Genomic DNA, 21,519 nt, shown 5'->3' with positions numbered 1-21,519 from the left:
CAGTGACCACGAGTCTGCTCGGTTTATCGTTAGCAAGCACTGCGATACGTCTTTATAAATTGCTCGTACCTGACGTTAGGCGTTTGAGTGAAATTAATGACGATAGTTGGCTACCGGAGCCCTTAGAGTTCGCAACATAAATGCCGCCAAATTGAAAAAGGAAATTTCCAACTGTAATGGCCATCCCAAGCAAACGCCCGACGAACCGTCCCATGTCTTCTCAGACTGAAGATTGAAGGTCTAACACACGAATCTTTGTAATACGACACCCCGATCTAAGACAATAGAAAATTTCGGCTTGTACAGCGTGATAGTTATTAAAGAAAATAATTGAGAGACTTCAAACTACAGTTTCAAGGTGGGCGGCGTGGTTCATCTATGGGTTCCGGTAACCTGTGCGCCGTGAAGTCGTTCATGAGAAAAAAAAAAAAAAAATAATAATTGCATAAAAGGCTTTTAGCGGATCAGCAACTTAAATATTTTTGCTAGTGATTCCTTCGACAACTAAAAGCTCCACATCCAGGGCCTTTGCTCCACCAGTCCGTCCCTATGACCAAAGGTAATATACCTAGTCAGGTCATAAATTCTGTCACATGTTTAATGTAAAATAATTGAAACAAGTTTATTTATGATGTAACCATTCATATACCAAAATGAACTTAACAAAACATAGATTCTTATGACACTAAAGTTTATTCAAAATGACTTCCGTGATTTTGAATACAGGCCTTCAATCTGCGCGGCCAGTCGTCTATCGCAGCACGAACGAGGTCCATGTCAATATCGACGGCTGCCTTAATCAAGGATGTCTTAAGTGACTCCAAATTGGGATGAGGCCTTGAGCACGCCTTTTCCTCCAAGCGTTGCCATATCTTGTAATCTAAAGGATTCAAATCTGGACTGGAAGAGGGCCAGTCTTCGTGCCGAATGAAGTCGATTTCACGCGCCGCCAGCAAGTCTTGTGTGTTCTTCGCTCTATGAGCTGGCGCCGAATCTTGTTGGAATACCCAGTGCCTGTTATTGAACATGGTATGAGAAACAGGTTCCACAAGGTTCGTCAGGACTGTATTTTGATACACAACTCCATTCGTTTTTACACCTTTCTCACAAAAATGTACCTCTGTTAAGCCCCAATAAGAAACTCCCAACCATACCAGGAGCGACGATGGAAAATGACCTCGTTGGACACGCGGAATACGGTTGCTCGCTTCTTCACTACTGTGTGCGTATACCTTATCATTTTGTTTGTTGTAGCTCTCTTCTACGGTAAAAATTTTTTCATCCGAAAAAAGAATTTCCCGATATTTTTTCCCGCGTACCGCTTCAACAAAGCGCGGCATCTCTTCAGTCTCAGGTCCATTAGACGAGCATTCAAACGATGTCCTATTTTTCTTCGATATGCCCGAAGCCCTAAGTCTTCATTTAACACCCTTTTCACCGTGATTTTGCTTAACCCCATCTGAAGGGCCAACAGTTTCTGCTTACGTTTGGGATTTCTTTGAATTCGCGCCTTCACAGCTTTTATCACTGCTGGAGTCCTAACAGACCGAGGGCGACCACTTCTTGACCTGTCATTTACACTAGAGTCTTCATTGTATCGTTTGATGGTACGATAAACGAATCTTTTGGTTATATTCAAATTTTTCAGTATGTTAAAAATTTGAATTGGCGCGTGACCGCAACGATGCAACACAATAACTGCAACACGGTCTTCTTTAAGCGTCCACTCCATATTTAAAAATGAGTAAAATTCTAAAAGTATACATTTTTATTTTCATGAACCATTCGAAATTCGAATTCAATAAACTTTTTTGTGGCCAGCATTCTAAAAGAAAAGTTTTTACTGTGTGACAATACTTATGACCTGACTAGGTATATTATTAAGGTTATAGAAATCTATTAATAAAATCATCTTGCGACGACAGCACAAGATTTTCAATGTTTTTTTAATTTGTCATAATAATTAAAATACAATTTCATTGACGTCACTAAAGAAGATATTAAACTTGCAATTAATGCAATAACAATTAGGAAAGTGACTAGTAAAACTGCAATTAAATTTAGTTCAAAATATTCAGTCCAAGATTTCAAGGCTCCTGCGGCTCGGAGATGAGTGGCTCCTCCGTGGCGCAGCACGTGCTCAGTCCACCACACGGCGCGGTCTACTGAGCTCTGGGGCTGATCGTAGACCTGACTACGGAGACGAGCTATATTCTGACGGTAGCTGAAACATTAAAAGTCACTAATTTACATGACAAAATATTATAGTTGGATATATCTGCTTTATCTATCGGCCCGCAGACGTCCACTGCTGGATATAGGCTTCTCACGCGAATTCCTATAACGACTCTGCGCTTTCTGCATCCAGCGGATTCCCGCGACCTTCATCAGACGTCGTTGGTCCACCAAAGGGGGACCAAAGGGGGTCCATGGGAGAAAAAGTTTAATTCCGCATATTTGGTATTCTCGTCAACAGCAGCAAAAATATATCTGTTTTATTCAATAAAATTCCACTAAACTTAGTAAGTCACCTTTCGTCACCAGTGATAGTGTTGATGGCATTTCTGAGAGATTCCTCTGTAACGGAACCCAAATCGAGTCTCAAACCGATGTTGTGTCGAACGTATTTCTCGACATTGTACCACTGGTCCATCAACATAGGCATTCCAATCAGTGGCACTCCAGCTGTGATCGCTTCTTCGGTCGATTGCAGACCCCCTTGAGTTATGAACGCCTTGATCTTTGGGTGTCCTTAAACGTGAAATGTTTTAAAGGATTTTGCAGAATTAAGTAAGAAGGTAGTTTTGATTTCTGATAATGAAATCACTAAAACTCCCTTGATCTGAAACGGTTTGAATATACTACTCTGTGATTTAATTGCCACTGCCCTAAGCATTCACGAACTTGACCCGAAATTAATAAGAAACAAAGAATTTACTGTCGATTAATAGTCAGTAGGAAGTCCAATCGTATTTGTTATCAACTATAATCGATTTAATGTAACAATTTTTGTTTGTACCTATTTGGAAGCATTCGAACTGATTTCGTGATGATGAAACATGAGAAAGTTTTATTTGCTCTTGGCCCGCCCGTTATAAAGTGGTTACTGGAGTCCATAATCATCACAAGGTGATTACGGTGATCTAACTTGAGATGTTGGGTCGACCTGTATTGTATAACAGATATCTCACTGTTTCAAAATGGTACGTTTTCACTTAGACCCCTGCTCTCCTAGTAATCCGAATGTTGCTGCTTATTCGCAGTTGAAGTGAGTTTGTTTTTACGCCTACCACAGGAAGTTTCGTTGGGCGATGATCAATGAACTAATAAAGGCCACTCTAAACTTACTAAGTAAATCTGATTGAGGCAGCCACTTTGCTATTCTGATGTTCTTTGAGCTCCCGGGCAGTTCATCTTTGTCCCATTTCCAGAGCACATCGTAAGGCAGTTCGGAGAACACTTTAATGAAGAGTTGAATCCGTTCTGGAGGTAGTAACGATGGTTCCACGTTGGTGCCGAAACTAATGTATATAACGCCATGTTTTGAAGAGTCTAAATATTCCTTCAAATCCTGCAAATGAAATTAAAATTGAAACATGCATGTCGCATTTACTGGTGGTAGGACCTCTTGTGAGTCCGCGCGGGTGGGTACCACCACCCTGCCTATTTCTACCGTGAAGCAGTAATGCGTTTCGGTTTGAAGGGTGGGGCAGCCGTTGTAACTATACTTGAGACCTTAGAACTTATATCTCAAGGTGGGTGGCGCATTTACGTTGTGGATGTCTTTGGGCGCCAGTAACCACTTAACACCAGGTGGGCTGTGAGTTCGTCCACCCACCTAGGCAATAAAAAAAAACAACCACTTTGAGGGCACTTGCAGAAGTTTCCAAGGTTTTGAACAATATTTCTGAGTTTTCATAAGAGTCCTTGAACAGCACCCAACAGAGGTGTAATATTGTTTCAATAATTTACTTTGCACAAATACTTTAGTTTATATAATAACCCCACAATTTACGCTGTTATCTTAGATTTTAATTTACTGGAACTTCGATGGATTTTTATTTTTATTTTTTATTGTTTATATGGTTGGACGAACTCACAGCCTGCCTGGTGTTAAGTGGTTACTGGAGCCTAAAGACATCTACAACGTAAATGCGCCACCCACCTTGAGATATAAGTTCTAAGGTTTCAAGGATAGTTACAACAGCTGCCCCGCCCTTCAAAACGAAACGCATTACTGCTTCACGGCAGAAATAGGCAGGGTGATGGTACCTACCCGTGCGGACTCACAAGAGGTCCTACCACCAGTATCACTAGAGCTCACAAGATAACTGTAACAGCTAAGACGAAATAAAATTTAATACTAGCCTTGGGCAAGTTTTTTTCTGGATTCTGATGAATACCTCCAATGTATATAACATTCGGAGGGACAGGACGATTTTCCTCCCAAATCGCGTGTACATTCAGGAGTGCCATCTGTACGTTCTTCTGGGTTTCTCTGATAGTTGGAGTGTTCGGGCCGAAAAGCCTTTTTGCCATTTGATTCTCCTGGGGTTCAGATCGCCAATATAGATACTCCATATAGTAATGGGTGTATATCTCACCGATTTTCTCCAAGAACGTTAAATTATAAAGTCTTTGATGCAACGGTGGTGGATATAAAATAGGATGGGTTGGGACACCCATCATTTTCGACATGAATTCTACACCTCCAAATGAACTGATGAGGATTGCCGGTGCATCAAACACATGCGTCAAGACCATCGTTGATCTGATGCATGCTTCTAGAAGGAGCAAATCAAACTTCTTCTCTTTTCTCTTCCTTAGCAACGCTTGGACTTCTTTGTTTTTCATTTGTAGTTCAAGCAAATCTATGCCCAAGTTTAAAGCAATGGCGATTTGTTCGTAAAGATCATTAGCGTTTCCTTTAGAGGTTTTCATGAAGCCGTCTCTCCAGGCTGAATAAGAAACGTCATGTACATCTATTTCTGTGTAATTCGCAGGTGCTTGTCCTGTTTTGAACACAGGGTCAGTGGTCACAACCACTAGTTCATGACCCCTTTTGTGAAGCTCTAAGGTCAGACGACGGAAGACTACTTGATGACTGATTGAGGGTATAGGGAACACGCCTAGGATCCGAGCCGCTTGTATTTCTTGTAAAATTGCCACAAAATACACTATCATGTGCAAATAAAACATGTTTGCTCTTAGTAATGCTCGTTGGAGCGCACATGTGCCTTTCACAACGGTCGAAGTTTTTATAAGACACAAACTATGATAACTTTGTTTTAAATAGATTAAATGATGTTGTCTTGCTTATTACAAGCCTACTGTTTCTAACAGTTCTAAACGATTACAATTTTATATATATCTATATATTAATACGTGAAGCAAAAACTTTGTATCCCTTTTTACGAAAATTGCGCGGACGGAGGAGTATGAAATTTTCCACACTTATAGAGAATAGAGAGAAGAAGTGCACAATGCTAATATTTTTTTTAAATAATGCATAAAAGATACATTAAATCAATAAAGAAAACATTACACACACTACATACCATGTATTTGACGCACACACGCATGCATACTATTTATTGTCAAACTTTTGTTCTTGGCGTCTGTTGTCAAATTGAGAATAGATTAAATATTGTTTGTCTTTGTTAATATTTTTTATAGTGTAGCCTTGGCGAAATTTGTGATTATAGAAGTATAAAATACAATCATAATAGTGTACAAACTTACAATTACAATTAATTATAGTCGAATTTCGACTACTGCGGGACCTCTAGTTTAATTAATTACGGATTCCTTTTATCGAATTCAACAAATTTTAGGATCGCATGTTTTAAAAAGCATAACAAAGCTTGTTATTCTAATTGAGTAGCACCATTACAATTAAACTCCATTATAAGTATTTTGTATATTCGTCCCGTTTCTCATACATTGTTTCCTGTTCAAACTACATTTTTGTCATCATATTGTGAGCGCCCGTAAGTTCTAGCATCTAGGCTATTTCTGCCAAAAACCTCTCCTGCATTGATTGTGGTTGAGGGGACGCACAATCTGCGTATAGTTCGTATTTAATGTGAAAGATTTTTTGGGGATAGCGACAAAGGTAAGATCTTCCCCCGGGCGGGTGTAATTGCTCGGTAGACCGACAATCCAAAATCTATTGTTCGGAATTTGTATATTATTATATATATGTAATATATGTATGTATATAAAATATAAATGCAGGCTTATCTTGAAAATGTTGTTACCCAGATTCAAGCATCTGTCAAATACCTTGTGTTCCATCTTAGGTAGGTGCTGCTACGAATCAATGTTTAAAATAGTTCAACATTTAGAGCTATTGAAAAATTTTCAAAATTGTCGTTAAACTCAACAATATCAATCAAAACCTTGAAATGTCAGAAACATTAAAGAGACTTATGTTAGAATTTACAATTTTTGTAAGTTTTCCTTGAATGTATTCATAAATTTTCTCTAAGTATATTGAACACATGATAGTGTTAAAATTTATTTAAATTTAATTGAATTCAGCAAGGAATACTTCATAAGGGAATGTGTTTAATAGGCCCTACCTTGACATTGATCATAGGTTGCTCTTGACTACAAACAATAACGTTTTTCCTTGACTCAATACGGAAAAAAACATTAATCACAATCATTTCATAGATACTCGTACTATGAGTCAAGTCTGGACTGGATCGTATAACAGAGATAATTATACAAACCGATGATTCATCGTGACTCTTTATTTCGGCGGTATTCAATTGGTCGTTTTTTTTTGTTGTTAGATAAGTAGTACGTGATTTGTATACTAAAAAAACTCATCTACGCCGTGTTATCTCGACTTAAGGTCACATTTTTTTTAGGCAGAGTACAGGATCCATATTTTTTTTTCTTGTTTACCTTAATATGCCTCTTAAATACCGTAGATATCCTATTGGAAAAACACCTACTATCCAATCGTCCGACTATCGCGCCTACTTCTGTCACAAAGCAGTCATTGGTTTCGGTTTGATGGCTAAACCAAATGGAAATGGCTATTTCAGCCTTCCAAACAGAATACATTGAGTCTGCTAGCAGTAGGGAATCCATCATGCCTATTTCGAACGTAAACCAGTCAGTCTTCACGAGCGAGACAGTTGTAATTGTGGCCTTACAAACAGATGCGGCGTCATTGCGTCTATTCATGTAGGCACGTGCAATACGCACAAATGTGTGTCTTTAAAATAGAGCGCATTGTTTTAGAACTAGGCATAATCATCATCATCATCATCTCAGCCTGTCCATTGTCCATTGCTGAACATAGGCCTCTCCAAGTGATCTCCAGTGCGGCCGGTCCGTTGCCACCTGCATCCAACGTGACCCAGCGGTTCTTACCAGGTCGTCGGTCCATCTCGTAGGTGGCCGTCCCACACTGCGCTTGCCAGTACGTGGTCTCCACTCGAGGATCTTTCCGCCCCATCGGCCGTCCGATCTTCGCGCTGTGTGGCCTGCCCACTGCCACTTCAGCGTGCTAATTCTACGGGCTATGTCAGTAACTTTGGTTCTTCTACGGATCTCCTCATTTCTGATTCGGTCCCGTAGAGAAATACCAAGCATAGCCCTCTCCATAGCTCGCTGCGCGACACTGAGCTTCCTAAAAAGATCCCTTGTGAATATCCCTAGGCATAATAGTGGTGCCAAACTGTTAGACGTCAGCGGTCATAAGTTACCAGTTTTACTGATGGTAGGACCTCTTGTGGTTACTGGTGGTAAGACCTCTTGTGAGTCCGCGCGGGTAGGTACCACCACCCCGCCTATTTCTGCCGTGAAGCAGTAATGCGTTTCAGTTTGAAGGGTGTAGCAGCCGCTGTAACTACACTTGAGACCTTACAACTTATATCTCAAGGTGGGTGGCGCATTTACGTCGTAGATTTCTATGGGCTCCAGTTACCACTTAGAACCAGGTGTGCTGTGAGCTCGTCCACCCATCTAAGTAATAAAAAATAAAAAATAAAAAAGCCATATCGTTAGAACATGATAATAAATCTACTTACATTTACACATGAATGAAACGTTTTGTTTTCAATCTACTATCGCCTTATCACTGAATAGTACGCGATTACAATGTAAATATTGGCTTAATGTACTATATGATTACACTAATTGATCTGGCGAAACAATACCAACGCTGAGTTGTTGCTTCAAGGCCTCGAACTTGGGAAATTGAAGATTTTAAACGATCGTGTAGTATTTTTGCCTGCAAAAGTCGGTTATCTGATGAGTGACCTCATACAAAATAATGGATGTCCTATTTATTCTTCAAAGATAAATTTCAGATTGCTTCACGACAGAAACAGAAAATTGATTGATTACGGATTTTTATATCAAAAATGCTCTCTTACGATGTTGCTTTATGAATATCAAGGCAACCGGTTTAATAATAATTCTTAACTTTGGTATTTTGAGATTAGCTTAATGTTAAAACACGACTGCGTAATTACATACTTATCAGTGTATGTTTTTCCAAATGTAACGACTCAGGCAAGGTCAAAGCCAAGTGCTTCTGGTTTGTATTTCGTGAATCAAACAAAAAAATACGATTTAAAATTCACACTATAGAATTTATAAATTTTAGCGTCAGTCGTTAACCGAGTTAGGCTGTGGCTAGTTCATCTATTCATGGAGCAACTTCCGTCAAAATGAAATTGTATTTTTTTGTGATTTGTTTGACGTATGGGAGTGAAGCGGCAAGGATTTTGGGAATATTCCCGACACCCTCAATAAGTCATCAAGTGGCTTTCCGACCTTTGACCTTGGAGCTGGCGAAAAGAGGCCACGAGCTTGTCGTTCTCACGACTGATCCTGTCTTCGCTAAGGGGAGCTCACCAGAAAACTACACAGAGATAGACGTTCACGACATGTCCTATGAGACATGGAGGAAAGGGTTTTCGGCAACGAGTAAAGGAAGAACTGACGATATTTTCGAGCAGTTAACGAGAATATTTGATTTAATTCCAAAGATTTTCGTGAAACAATTTCTGACGGACGAATTCCAGGAAGTATTGAAAAGCGAAAAGAAATTCGATTTGCTGATTATAGAGGCAATTGTGAGACCGGCAATAATACTAGGTCATGTCTTCAACGCGCCCGTAGTTCTCATGAGTTCCCTGGGCGGTTTCCGAGATATTTATGACATATTTGGGGCCCCAAATCATCCGCTTCTTTATCCAGCTGTAACGCGGCAAAAACTTTACGATCTAACGTATTGGGAAAAGTTAAGGGAGATGTACAGCCATTATACCGTTGAACGCATATGGAAAGAGTTCGAAGAGAAGGATAATGAGCTGGTTACGAGCGTCTTTGGCACCAATGTCCCAAGTCTAAGCGAAATGATGGATAGAATCAGTTTGATACTGTTGAACGTTCATCCAATTTGGGAAAACAATCGTCCGGTTCCACCGAATATTATTTACGTTGGAGGAATCCATCAGAAACCACAACAGGATTTGCCTTCGGTGAGTATTTTGGATCAACAAATATTACAATTATATATATCTGCTATTCTATCTGCTATCTGTATTAGTTAGTGTTAAATTCATTTAATAAAAAAAAGTCTAAGAAGCTAGGACTAAGAAGAAGAAAGTCACTTAAGTACTGTTATTAGAAAAAATACACTTTATTTGGATTTCGAATGGACTCACAAAATACGATGAAACAATGACGGAACTTACTAATATAAACCGAATAAAGTAATGCACTGTTATGTTTTCAATGGTTTTAAAATAGATTTTATATTTTATGCACAATGGAGACATTATAAATAAAACTGGAATCTTTAAATATTTTCAACCAGTTATGTTTTCTATTTCACAGGATTTAAAAGCCTACCTAGATGCATCGAGACACGGTGTTATTTTCATAAGTTTTGGCACCAACGTCATGCCTTCTGCGTTACCACAAGAACGAATCCAAACCCTGATCAAAGCGTTCTCTCAATTACCCTACGATGTGCTCTGGAAATGGGACAAAGATGAGTTGCCCGGAAGATCGAAAAATATTAGAATATCAAAGTGGCTACCACAACCTGATTTACTCAGTAAGTTCAATCAACTCAAACCGTTAGGATAGATAGGTTTTAATATGGATAACATCCAAGCTTAAATGTAGGGAAAAAATAATGTAAAAAAAAATGTACCATAAATGTACCATAGAAACTAAAGAGTAAATAATTAATGACAACTAATAAAAACTTTCACGATTGACTTCCACGGTGAAGGAATAAATAACATCGTGTTATAAAAATCAAACCCGCAAAATTATAATTTGCGTAATTACTGGTGGTAGGACGTTTTGTGAGCTCACACGGGTAGGTACCACCGCCCTGCCTATTTTTGCCGTGAAGCAGTAATGCGTTTTTGGTTTGAAGGGCGGGGCAGCCGTTGTACTGTTAAAAGTAAGACCTTAGAAATCATATCTCAAGGTGAGTGGCGCATTTAAGTTGTAAATGTCTATGTTATTATTATCAAAACAGTTACTCCGGTACATCAGATCAAAGTCAGATTAGATATTAAATTGGAAGATAAACAGTTCGATTTGGATGATCTTGTATCCCCCGAGTGTTTGTCATTATTTAAGTTTTCGTTACATTTTTAGGGCATCCAAAGGTCAAGCTATTTATAACTCAAGGCGGTCTGCAGTCAACGGAAGAAGCGATCACGGCTGGAGTACCCCTGATTGGGATGCCGATGTTGGGAGACCAGTGGTACAACGTGGAACAGTACGTGAAACATAGAATCGGATTAAGACTGGACATGGACGATCTTTCTGAAGATAAATTACAGAACTCCATTAAAGAGATAATTAACGATGAAAGGTAAATCTAACTTAGATCATGTATTAAAATGAAAAACACGCAAAATTATAATTTGCGTAATTACTGGTGGTAGGACCTCATGTGAGTCCGCGCGGGTGGGTACCACCATCCTGTCTATTTCTGCCGTGAAGCAGTAATCGGTTTGAAGGGTGGGGCAGCCGTTGCAACTATACTTGAGACCTTAGAACTTATATCTCAAGGTGGGTGGCGCATTTACTTTGTGGATGTCTATGGGCTCCAGTAACCACTCAACACCAGGTGGGCTGTGAGCTCGTCCACCCATATAAGCAATAAAAAAAAAATAGCTGCCCAAATGAATTCTCACACTACCTATCTTAAGAAGGGTTGACGGAGCCCATTGACATTTAAAAGTTATATCCTTCTTTGAGACCCGGACCGGTTGCCCATTGTAAGAGTCGCGGCTGAATAAAATAATAAGGTTGAAAATAGCGATTGCATTGAAAAAATAACAGAGGATAGTACGTAGTTATGTACGCAGCTGCAATTATTACAAGGTAAAATAATCACAAAGATAATTATTGATGACTTTGCAAATAATGATATAAATGGCTTTTAAACAACTAACTTTTGTTCTTCAGTTAATGATTTTCTCGAATTTAGCATCATAAAATTGATTGCATTAGGTTTTTAAACAGCATTTCTTTTGGTGACCCAAAATTCGATTGATTTCGCTGTTCAAACTTCCTTGTTCATTCTCATGTTGCTCTAAGTTTTGGCAAAAGTGTTATGACCGGCCGCGTGCCTGACGTCAACCCTCCTTGGAAATGCTTTTGTCGACTTTGGGCCAAGGTTGTATTGGTTTTTGTCAGGCTTTGGCTCTTAACCGCCTTTTACGGCACCCATGAGCTAAGTTTGGATTAGGGTATTCTTGGGCACCCACCACGCGCGACAAGGAAGGCTTTAAAGGAAGAGGTAGATCTAAGAAGAAATAAATGTATTGCGTGAAAGACGATACGTGTAAGAGGGGAGTGAGTGAAGAAATGGTACATGGTAGAGAAGTATGGAAGGAGAAAACATGTTGCGCTTACCCCAGGTGACTGGGAGAAGGCTAGGAGAATGATGATGATGTTGTTCAAATTTCCATTGTTCTTTAATTTTGGCCTATGTTCCAGCTACCGTCAGAACATAGCTCGTCTCCGAAGCCAGTTGTACGACCAGCCTCAGAGCTCATTGGAGCGCGCCGTGTGGTGGACGGAACACGTGCTGCGTCACGGAGGAGCCCAGCATCTCCGAGCTGCCGGCGCCAATCTATCCTGGTCACAATACTTAGACTTAGAATTGGTTTCAGTATTAATTATCAGTTTCATTGTTATTGTTATGATTTTTACTTCGATAGTTTGGTATTTATGGAGGTTTTTAAATAGTTTCAACGCTACGATTAAGTTTAAGGGAAGCTGAAACCGAGAAATTTGCTAAATATAGATTTAAAATAGTTAATACTCGATCACAATTTTGTTTTATTTTAATACTAGCGACCCGCCCTCGCTTCGCTTCGGAAACTGTAATTTATTATTGATTTCTATACTATTTAATGGATGTTATTATACATATAAACCTTCCTCTTCAATCACTCTATCTATTAAAAAAACCGCATCAAAATCCGTTGGGGAAGTTTTAAGATTTAAGCATACATAGGGTTATAGGGACAGAGAAAGCGACTTTGTTTTATACTATGTAGTGATACATTAAGTGTTCAAAATTTAAATACAATTTGGGTATTTAATCAAATGTAATTTCACTGGACGTGATTGTGTTTAAAGCACTTAATAATTGAAATAAATACTTTGCTTTGTTTATAGCATAGACGGATGAACAAGCTCACGGCCTACCTAATGTTAAGTTATTACCGACCCCCATAGATATCTGATATTGAAATTTGAGGTCTATCTATCAATATTATATAGTAATTACATAAATTACAATCTAATAATTTCCGGTTTCGGTTTTATTACAATATTTTATTCCTTAGTGGAAGTAATTTGTGAACAATTTTAATTAATTATAAAATTTGGTACTTTTGAAATTTAAACACCAGCATAGCCGCATCGTTCGACAGGATTACACAAGACGCCTTGTTATCCTTTAGGCCACGATGAAGGGTGGGGTGGGGTTTGAAGGGTGGGGCAGTCGTTGTAACTATACTTGAGACCTTAGATCTTATATCTCAAGGTGGGTGGCGTATATAAGTTGTAGATGTCTATGGGCTCCAGTAACCACTTAACACCAGGTGGGCTGTGAGCTCGTCCACCCATCTAAGCAATAAAAAAAAAGACTTTGAAACAGAAGCTAATTTGGTTTTACTTTATCGATATTTATAAAGCCCATCATACAATTTTTTCTTTAACCCATTGACTGCCGCGTAGATCATCTGTGCCCTGCATGGCGCATTGAAGTAATTATGTCGATTTCTGTTACTAAGCTCCAGGATTGCCTTACTTTGCCTTCTTTCGTTTTTAATGTCTTTAAGTTTCAGTATTTTCCTCCTCCTCCTTGCGTTGTATTCCTCATCGCGTGAGGGTCGTGACCACCCTTTTGTATCACCTTTGCACGCACGATCTTTCACTATCCATTCTTGTCTCTGGCGGTGTGAAGGCGTTGTGAAACGTGGAATCAAGAGCGGTGTGGATCTGGTCGGACCAACGTATTGGGCTGCGCCCCCGAGGTCTTTTCCCATCTACCTTACCGGTCACGATGAGCCTGACGAGATTGTATTTTAGCTCTCTTAAAAACAGATTCATTGTCAGTATCATCAAATTCGTCTTTCCCAGAGTCTACAATATATTCCGGCGCCGTAGTAACACAACCCGAAATAAATTACTTCAGTGCGCCACGTAAGACACCGGTGACCAACATATAAGTCAAAGGGTTAAAGTTGATAAAGACAATATTCCAATTTCGTATCATTTAAAGATCGACCGTTGTGCCGGGTAAATGTATTGTGCATTTCAACGCGAGATAACAAAAAAAAATGATTCGAATAATCGTGATAATAATGCTCTTAATCACAATTCTGCAAGGAACTAAAGCGGCTAGAATTTTAGGAGTGTTCCCTACACCATCAATCAGTCATCAAGTAGTCTTCCGACGTCTCACCTTAGAGCTTCACAAAAGAGGTCACGAACTAGTAATCGTCACAACTGACCCTATGTACCAGAAAGGCGAAGCCCCTCAAAACTATACAGAAATCGACGTGCATGACATTTCGTACACAACTTGGAGAAATGACTTCATGAAACTTTCCAGAGGAAGCTCCGATGATCTTTTCGAACAATCAGCTGTTATATTGGAATTAACTACGAATTTGTTTGAAATGCAACTGAAAAGCAAAGAAGTTCAAGCACTGATCAAAGTTAAAGATGCAAAGAAGTTTGATTTGCTCCTTCTAGAAGCATGCATTAGACCAGCAATTATTTTAACGCACGTTTTCGATGCACCAGCAATCCTTGTCAGTTCATTTGGAGGTGTGGAATATGTGTTTCGTATACTTGGCGTCCCAACGCATCCTGTACTATACCCGCCTCCGCTGCACCAAAGAATTTTTAATTTGACATTTTGGGAGAAAACGCACGAAATTTTTACTCATTACTATTTGGAATATCTTTTTTGGAAGGCAGAATATAAGGTCGATGAAATGGTAAAAAGGATTTTCGGACCCAGCACTCCAACTGTGAGAGATACCTATAAAAATGTAGAGATGATACTCTTGAATGCGTATGCTGTTTGGGAGAATAATACACCTGTCCCTCCTAATGTCATATACGTTGGTGGCTTACATCAGAAACCAGAGAAGGATTTACCCGGGGTGAGTTTTCAAACATTCTATATCCTATTGGTTACATTAAGGCAATTTTGACTGGTTGCTCGTGTGGGCACGTAAATATATTTTTGAATTCGTAGAAAAAATATATATTGTTGAAATTTAAAATTTTCATCACTTTATCTGTATGTATGCATATAAAAAAGCAATCTTTTTTGAGTGTTCATATATTATTTAAAAAATACTGGCTCTATTTTGACTGAGGTTTAATTTAATTCATTTGAGATCCGAATATGATCAGAGGATACAATTTATTACCCTGTCTATTTCTGCCGTGAAGCAATAATGCGTTTCGGTTTGAAGGGTGGGACAGCCGTTGTAACTATACTTGAGACCTTACAGCTTATATCTCAAGGTGGGTGGCGCATTTACGTTGTAGATGTCTATGGGCTCTCCAGTAACTACTTAACACTAGGTGGGCTGTGAGCTCGTCCATCCATCTAAGAAATAAAAAATACAGAGGAAATTACTAATTGTTAAAGCAGTTTTAATTATATCTAAGAAATCTCACAATTCAGTGAAGCATAACTTTTATGCGAATTACAAATACATTATCATATTATGCATTTGCATGGAAACTATTTGCAGATGCATTTCTTATCAGTGTTAGCGAAATGTGCATGTAAGATAATGTTGGCCACGGTCATCAGTTTTATCTCATATGTATATGAGATATTATTTATCTCCAAATATACAGTAAAAAAAAAACATATATTACCTACTTACGTTTTCATCAGATGTTTATTGCAAGATAAAACTTTCAAATATGCTAGGCGAGAAACTTAAGGTTCCTTTTTGACTCAGGCTCTGGACATGTGGCGCTTTTTGTACAGTATTTTGCTGCAGGCAATAGCAACCAATGGACCTTTACTTTCTACATCATCATCATCATCAGCCTTTATCTGCCCACTGCTGGACATAGAACTTCCCCAATGCCTTCCACAGAATGCGGTCCTCATATTTAGACAAATTTATTTCGTTTTTATAAAACATAATTATTCACTTATCCGTGTATGAATTAAACCAGTTTTTTTTTAATGATGAGTGGATTAGTTTAACGCCATTCGGTGTCAAGTGATTACCGGAGCCCTTAAAAATCATCAACATAAATACTGCCACCAAAATTAAAACATGAATTCTAAGTCTCAGTTTTATAGTTCAACGGTTAGCGTGGTATGGACATGTGATGCGTAGAGAGAAGATGCATGTGACTAGGAGATGTATGGAAATGGTAGTGCAAGGTAGAGAGGGAAGAGGTCGACCGAAGAAGACATGGATGGAGTGTGTGAATGACGATATGAGAGAGAGAAGAGTGAATGTTGAGATGGCGGCTGACGGTCGGCTTACAACGGCTGCCCCACCCTTCAAACCGAAACGAATTACTGCTTCACGGCAGAAATAAGTGGGCTGATGGTAACTAGCCTTCTCTCAAGCTCTAGCTCTAAGGTGCCCTACTACAAATAAAAACCAGTACTTAAGCACGAGTGAGCACCAGTAAGCAATAAAAAAATTAAATATCTGAACGAGGGAGCAGAAAAATGTGGTCTTTGCTAGAGTAAGACAATTTGATTGGTCGGTATATATGTATATTTTTCCCTTCCTAATCATTGATATCTAAAGGGGTTATTCTACCTACATGTGGACCGGTAGATGAGCTCACGGGCTCAGCCTGAAAAAATTGCTGCAACTATTGCAACACTAGCCCTACTAGCATTGCTACCACGGGATTGAGATCGCGATCTACTAAGAAGATCCGGCGAGAAATTCAATGGGTTCGTCTACATAATAGGAATTCACACTGCATCTTAATTATTATGTGAAATATTTCATTTTTAGGATTTGAAAGAATATTTAGATTCTTCAAAACACGGCGTTGTATACATCAGTTTCGGCACAAACGTGGAACCATCGCTGCTGCCTCCAGAACGGATTCAACTCCTCATCAAAGTATTCTCCGAGCTGCCTTACGATGTACTCTGGAAATGGGACCAAGATGAATTGCCGGGCAAATCGGAAAACATCAAAATAGCAAAGTGGCTGCCACAATCAGATTTACTAAGTATGTATGAGTAATTCAGGAACGCTAGTCTTTTTTTTATTTTTTTTTATTGCTTAGATGGATGGACGAGCTCACAGCCCACCTGGTGTTAAGTGGTTACTGGAGCCCATAGACATCTACAACGTAAATGCGCCACCCACCTCGAGATATAAGTTCTAAGATTTCAGTATAGTTACAACGGCTACCCCACCCTTCGAACCGAAACGCAATACTGCTTCACGGTGGAAATAGGCGGGGAGGTGGTACCTACCCGTGTGGACTCCCAAGAGGTCCTACCACCAGTAATAATTACTGATTTTGAAATAAAATATTTTAGATAAGTTAACGTGCTCACGACTGTAGTAGTATGAATTCGCAATTTCAATTGATTGAGAGGTAAACCGACATTGAAACCTCACATACAATTGACACAGTGCAAAGGTGATAAACCTCCCTGGCTATTGCTTAGAGCTATATCCAATAGTAATAGACAACCTTGTGTAGGATGGACTCTTCATACCAGTTTTTTTAGTGGAAATATTGACATTTTGTTATGCACCACTAAAAATGTCGTTAACTGTATGAAAAATATAGTTCTCTTATAAGTACTTGTTGTACCTTGATAATAGCTTCCCAAATTAAGAAATTGCACCAATATTATGTTTGACTCTCCATCAACCCCAACTTTGGTGCTGTGTGTTGGAACGTTTGCCTACGTTTGCCGCTAGGAACGCTGTTCCAACTCCATACAAATTTGAGTTAACTTTTACGCGATCGAGAAGTTAAAAAACTCGCACTAAGCACACTTTTTCATTATAAACGGGTGAGTAATTTAATCCTTTTAAAGGAAAAACATTGCTAAGCCCCAATAAACCTGTACAAGCATTCCTAAGAAAGAAGCAGGTGTGTAAGTATGTGAAAATTCGTGCTTATTAGTTCATTTTTTTATAAGGGATTTTATGACCTGGTAACTGAGACCTTTGAGTCATGTCTTATTTTAATTTATATTAATATTTTTATGAAAAATGATATTATGGAGTGAAATGAAATGAAGACGATTAATTTGAGATATTAATCGACTGGGATGAAATTAAATGAAATGAAATGAGATGATATGGGATGAACTATAATCTCAGTAAAATGGTGGTCATTTACTAAGATTTTTGCAGTGGACTTTTCGGAGGATTCCGAGAAGTTACGTCCAGCGGCTTTGTTTCATTTTCCCACATTTGTGCACTTTTACAGATATTAAACAGTTAATAAACCACCGTTATTACACATTTAAACCTGAAGAAACACTAAATAGACAAAATAAAACAAATCACACAACTTCACTCCTCGCGTTCCCGCCAAAAAGTCCTTATAAGTTCATTGTTTTTATTTTTAGAATACCTTACATTGGCGTCATCGTTTAAGAGTATTAGGGAGTGTCAATGTAGATACTAAGTTGAAGATACTATTTCATAGAAAAGGACGATTGGGAACATTAAAGGGTCAGGTGTCGTATATCGGTCGTTGGTAACTAACCATCAAGAGATCTTGAGGAGTATTTCCGTGTTACTTTTTGTCAGAAGATTTTATTTCTTTGCCTGCTAACAAATAATAAATATAAATAAATATTTACTAACAATCACGCCACGTTAACTGGTCCCGTGCTAAGTTCGTAAAGAACTTGTGTTACAGGTACCAGATAACGGAAATAAATGTAAGATTTTTTATTATACACATACACATATTTTAATATACATCCATAACCCTGGATAAGACATTTATATTTATCATACAAATATCTTCCCTTGGCGGGATTCGAACCCGCGACCCCCTTGTGTAGTGACCATGTCACTTACCACTACACCAGACGGCCGTTTGGTGGATATAATGGATTCGCAAATAACAAACAATAATAACAGAAACGATTCTTCTTATTGATCATTAATTTACTAAAACCAATAATCCTTATCATTTTTATAATAAGTTACTGAAAATTACTATGTAATTATATTAGTATTCAAATCATTAAATAAAGATAATCCAATAGTTTGGTGATTACACATTAACAGGCACACGAGCATACGACCTAACTATTGGAGAGTAGTCAATTATGCTCATGGGCATCAGCATAAGGCTCTCGCTCTATTTCTTTTTGCTGCAAGTGGAATGTTGAATTGTAGAATTTTCTTTAAGGGCATCCAAAGATCAAGGTGTTTATAACTCAAGGAGGTCTGCAATCGACCGAAGAGGCAATCACAGCTGGAGTGCCACTGATAGGGATACCTATGTTGATGGATCAATGGTACAATGTAGAGAAATACGTTCAGCTAAACATTGGCTTGAAACTCGATTTGGGCTCCATTACAGAGGATTCTTTCAGAAATGCTATCAACACAGTTACTGGTGATGAAAGGTGAGCTACTAATAAAATTTATCTTGACTGTTTTTGGGTTTACTCTAGAAAATTTGAGGTATAAGTTTTTGCTTAGGAACCGTTATGGGTTATCACGATAATTTATTAATTAACCTATCTTATCAATTTCTTTTCCAAATACTGAATTTATGAATTCCCTGGTCTAAAAACACCTGAAGTAATCGTATCGAGCCATGTGGATTTGTAGGAAATATTTATGTACTATTTTGCAAGCCAATATCAATTTTTTATTTAATGAAGGAAAGTTTTTTTTTATTGCCCCTGTACGCAGAAGAGTATACGGCCCACCTGATGGTGAGTGGCCCACCTGATGGTGAGTGGTTACCGTCGCCCATGGACTTCAGCAATGCCTGGGGCAGAGCCAAGCCGCTGCCTACTGCTTAATACTCTCCACAAGCCTCTTTTAAAGAAGGACTTGTCATGGCGTTCGGGAAACACCGTGGAGGGGAGATCATTCCATAGCCGGATGGTACGCGGCAAAAAAGACCTCTGGAAACGCACTGTCGATGAACGCAGCGGTTCCATATAATATGGGGGAACTCTGCTCCGATGGCGGGAGGTGCGATGATAAAAATCAGATGAGGGGATCATCTCAAACAATTCCTCAGAGCACTTCCCATGGAATATACAAAATACAGCGGGAGCTGAAGTCCCTCCGCAAACCCAAAAACCCCAAAACCCGCAAAATCCCGTAGTTAGCCTAATTAACCTTACTAGAGGTCCCGCAGTAGTCGAAATTCGACTATAATTAATTGGAATTTTAAGTTTGTACACTATTATGATTGTATTTTATACTTCTTAATCACAAATTTCGCCAAGGCTACACTATAAAAAATATTAATAAAGACAAACAATATTTAATCTATTCTCAATTTGACAACAGACGTCAAGAACAAAAGTTTGACAATAAATAGTATGCATGCGTGTGTGCGTCAAATAAAGGGTATGTAGTGTGTGTAATGTTTTCTTTTTTGATTTAATGTACCTTTTGTACATTATTTTAAAAAAATATTAGCATTGTGCACTTCTTCTCTATATTCTCTATAAGTGTGGAAAATTTCATACTCCACCGTCCGCGCAATTTTCAATGTAAAAAGGAATACAAAGTTTTTGCTTCACGTATTAATATATAGATTTATGTTCCAGCTATCGTCAGAACGTAGCTCGTCTCCGTAGCCAGGTCTTCGACCAGCCCCAGGGCCCTCTTGAGCGCGCCGTGTGGTGGACTGAGCACGTACTGCGCCACGGAGGGGCCACTCATCTCCGAGCCGCAGGAGCCCTGAAATCTTGGACTGAATATTTTGAACTAAATTTAATTGCAGTATTATTAGTTAGTTTCTTAATTGCTATTGCATTCATTGTAACATTGATATCTTCGTTGATGACGTCATTGAAAATGTATTTTAATTACGATGACAAAATAAAAAAGCATTGAGTATTCTTGTAATTGTTATCCCAAAAGGGATTTCCGAATAGCCTAAATATACATATATCATATATAGGGCATATACTATGATTTATGTTTTCAAAAAAAGCTAGATTTTCATAATATAAATAAACATAATTTTAGGGGCGTTATAAATAGACGAGCATACGGCCCGCCTGATGGTAAGTGGTTACCGTCGCTCATGGACGTCAGCAATGCCTGGGGAAGAGCCAAGCCGCAACATACTTTTACCGTTAAAAATACACATGAAATTTGGTGTTTATACATTAGATAGTAAACGTGATTCAAAGATACACAGGTGTTCTTTGGTGATTTGATTGAAAATTTATTTGAATTCGTAGTTTTTAACAAAAAAAAAAACAGATTACCTTAATATTTATTATCATTTTTACGTCAGTTATAAATTTGCTAAATTACGTAATAAAATATTTTTGAATTATGAAGAAATCTTTCATTAAATACTCCCAACCGACCCTTCCATTACAGTTTTGGTGTAACAGATTGCAACGTGGGCACTATCTAACTTCAGTGATGGGTTGGTGGGGTATTAGCTATGAAGAGTGACTGGGCCATACTTTTGTGAAAAAGGTATCAAAACATCGGCACAAGTGTATCAAGATACCATTCTTGAGAAGATAGTGAAGCCCCTTAACAACACCATGTTCAATAATCAAGAATGGTCCTTCCAGCAAGACTCGGCGCCAGGTCATAATGCTCGGTCTACGCAGTCTTGGTTGGAACCGAACGTTTCGGACTTCATCAGAGCTGAAGACTGACCGTCGTCTAGTCCCGATCTTAATCCGCTGGATTATGATTTATGGTCAGTTTTAGAGAGTACGGCTTGCTCTAAACGCCATGATAATTTGGAGTCCCTAAAACAATCCGTACGATGAGCAGTGAAAAA

General features: G+C 38.7%; 4 protein-coding genes across 4 annotated transcripts in view; 2 read left to right on the top strand and 2 right to left on the bottom strand.

Moving 5' to 3' along the window:
- The window catches only part of glv4-like (gloverin 4-like), a 223,310-nt gene that overhangs the window by 83,991 nt on the left and 117,800 nt on the right, over positions 1–21,519 (bottom strand). The window lies entirely within an intron of this gene.
- On the bottom strand, positions 1,930–5,244 carry LOC732962 (antennal-enriched UDP-glycosyltransferase; the record flags this gene model as incomplete). Its single annotated transcript, NM_001046960.1, is given in 4 exon segments — positions 1,930–2,224; positions 2,532–2,751; positions 3,349–3,571; positions 4,369–5,244. Coding segments are annotated over 4 exon segments (1,563 nt in total). The 3' UTR covers positions 1,930–1,935.
- On the top strand, positions 8,694–12,286 carry Ugt (uridine diphosphate glucosyltransferase). The gene is given in 4 exon segments (NM_001142488.1): positions 8,694–9,509; positions 9,868–10,090; positions 10,648–10,867; positions 12,001–12,286. Coding segments are annotated over 4 exon segments (1,545 nt in total).
- UGT013830 (UDP-glucosyltransferase) lies at positions 13,795–21,058 on the top strand. Its single transcript, NM_001257049.2, is given in 4 exon segments — positions 13,795–14,690; positions 16,542–16,764; positions 18,928–19,147; positions 20,315–21,058. Coding segments are annotated over 4 exon segments (1,566 nt in total). The 5' UTR covers positions 13,795–13,856; the 3' UTR covers positions 20,604–21,058.

The sequence above is a fragment of the Bombyx mori genome, chromosome 28 (assembly GCF_030269925.1).
Source record: "Bombyx mori chromosome 28, ASM3026992v2".
NCBI lineage: Eukaryota > Metazoa > Arthropoda > Insecta > Lepidoptera > Bombycidae > Bombyx > Bombyx mori.
Note: the sequence above shows the minus strand (reverse complement) of the source record. Positions and strands in the feature narration are given on the sequence as shown.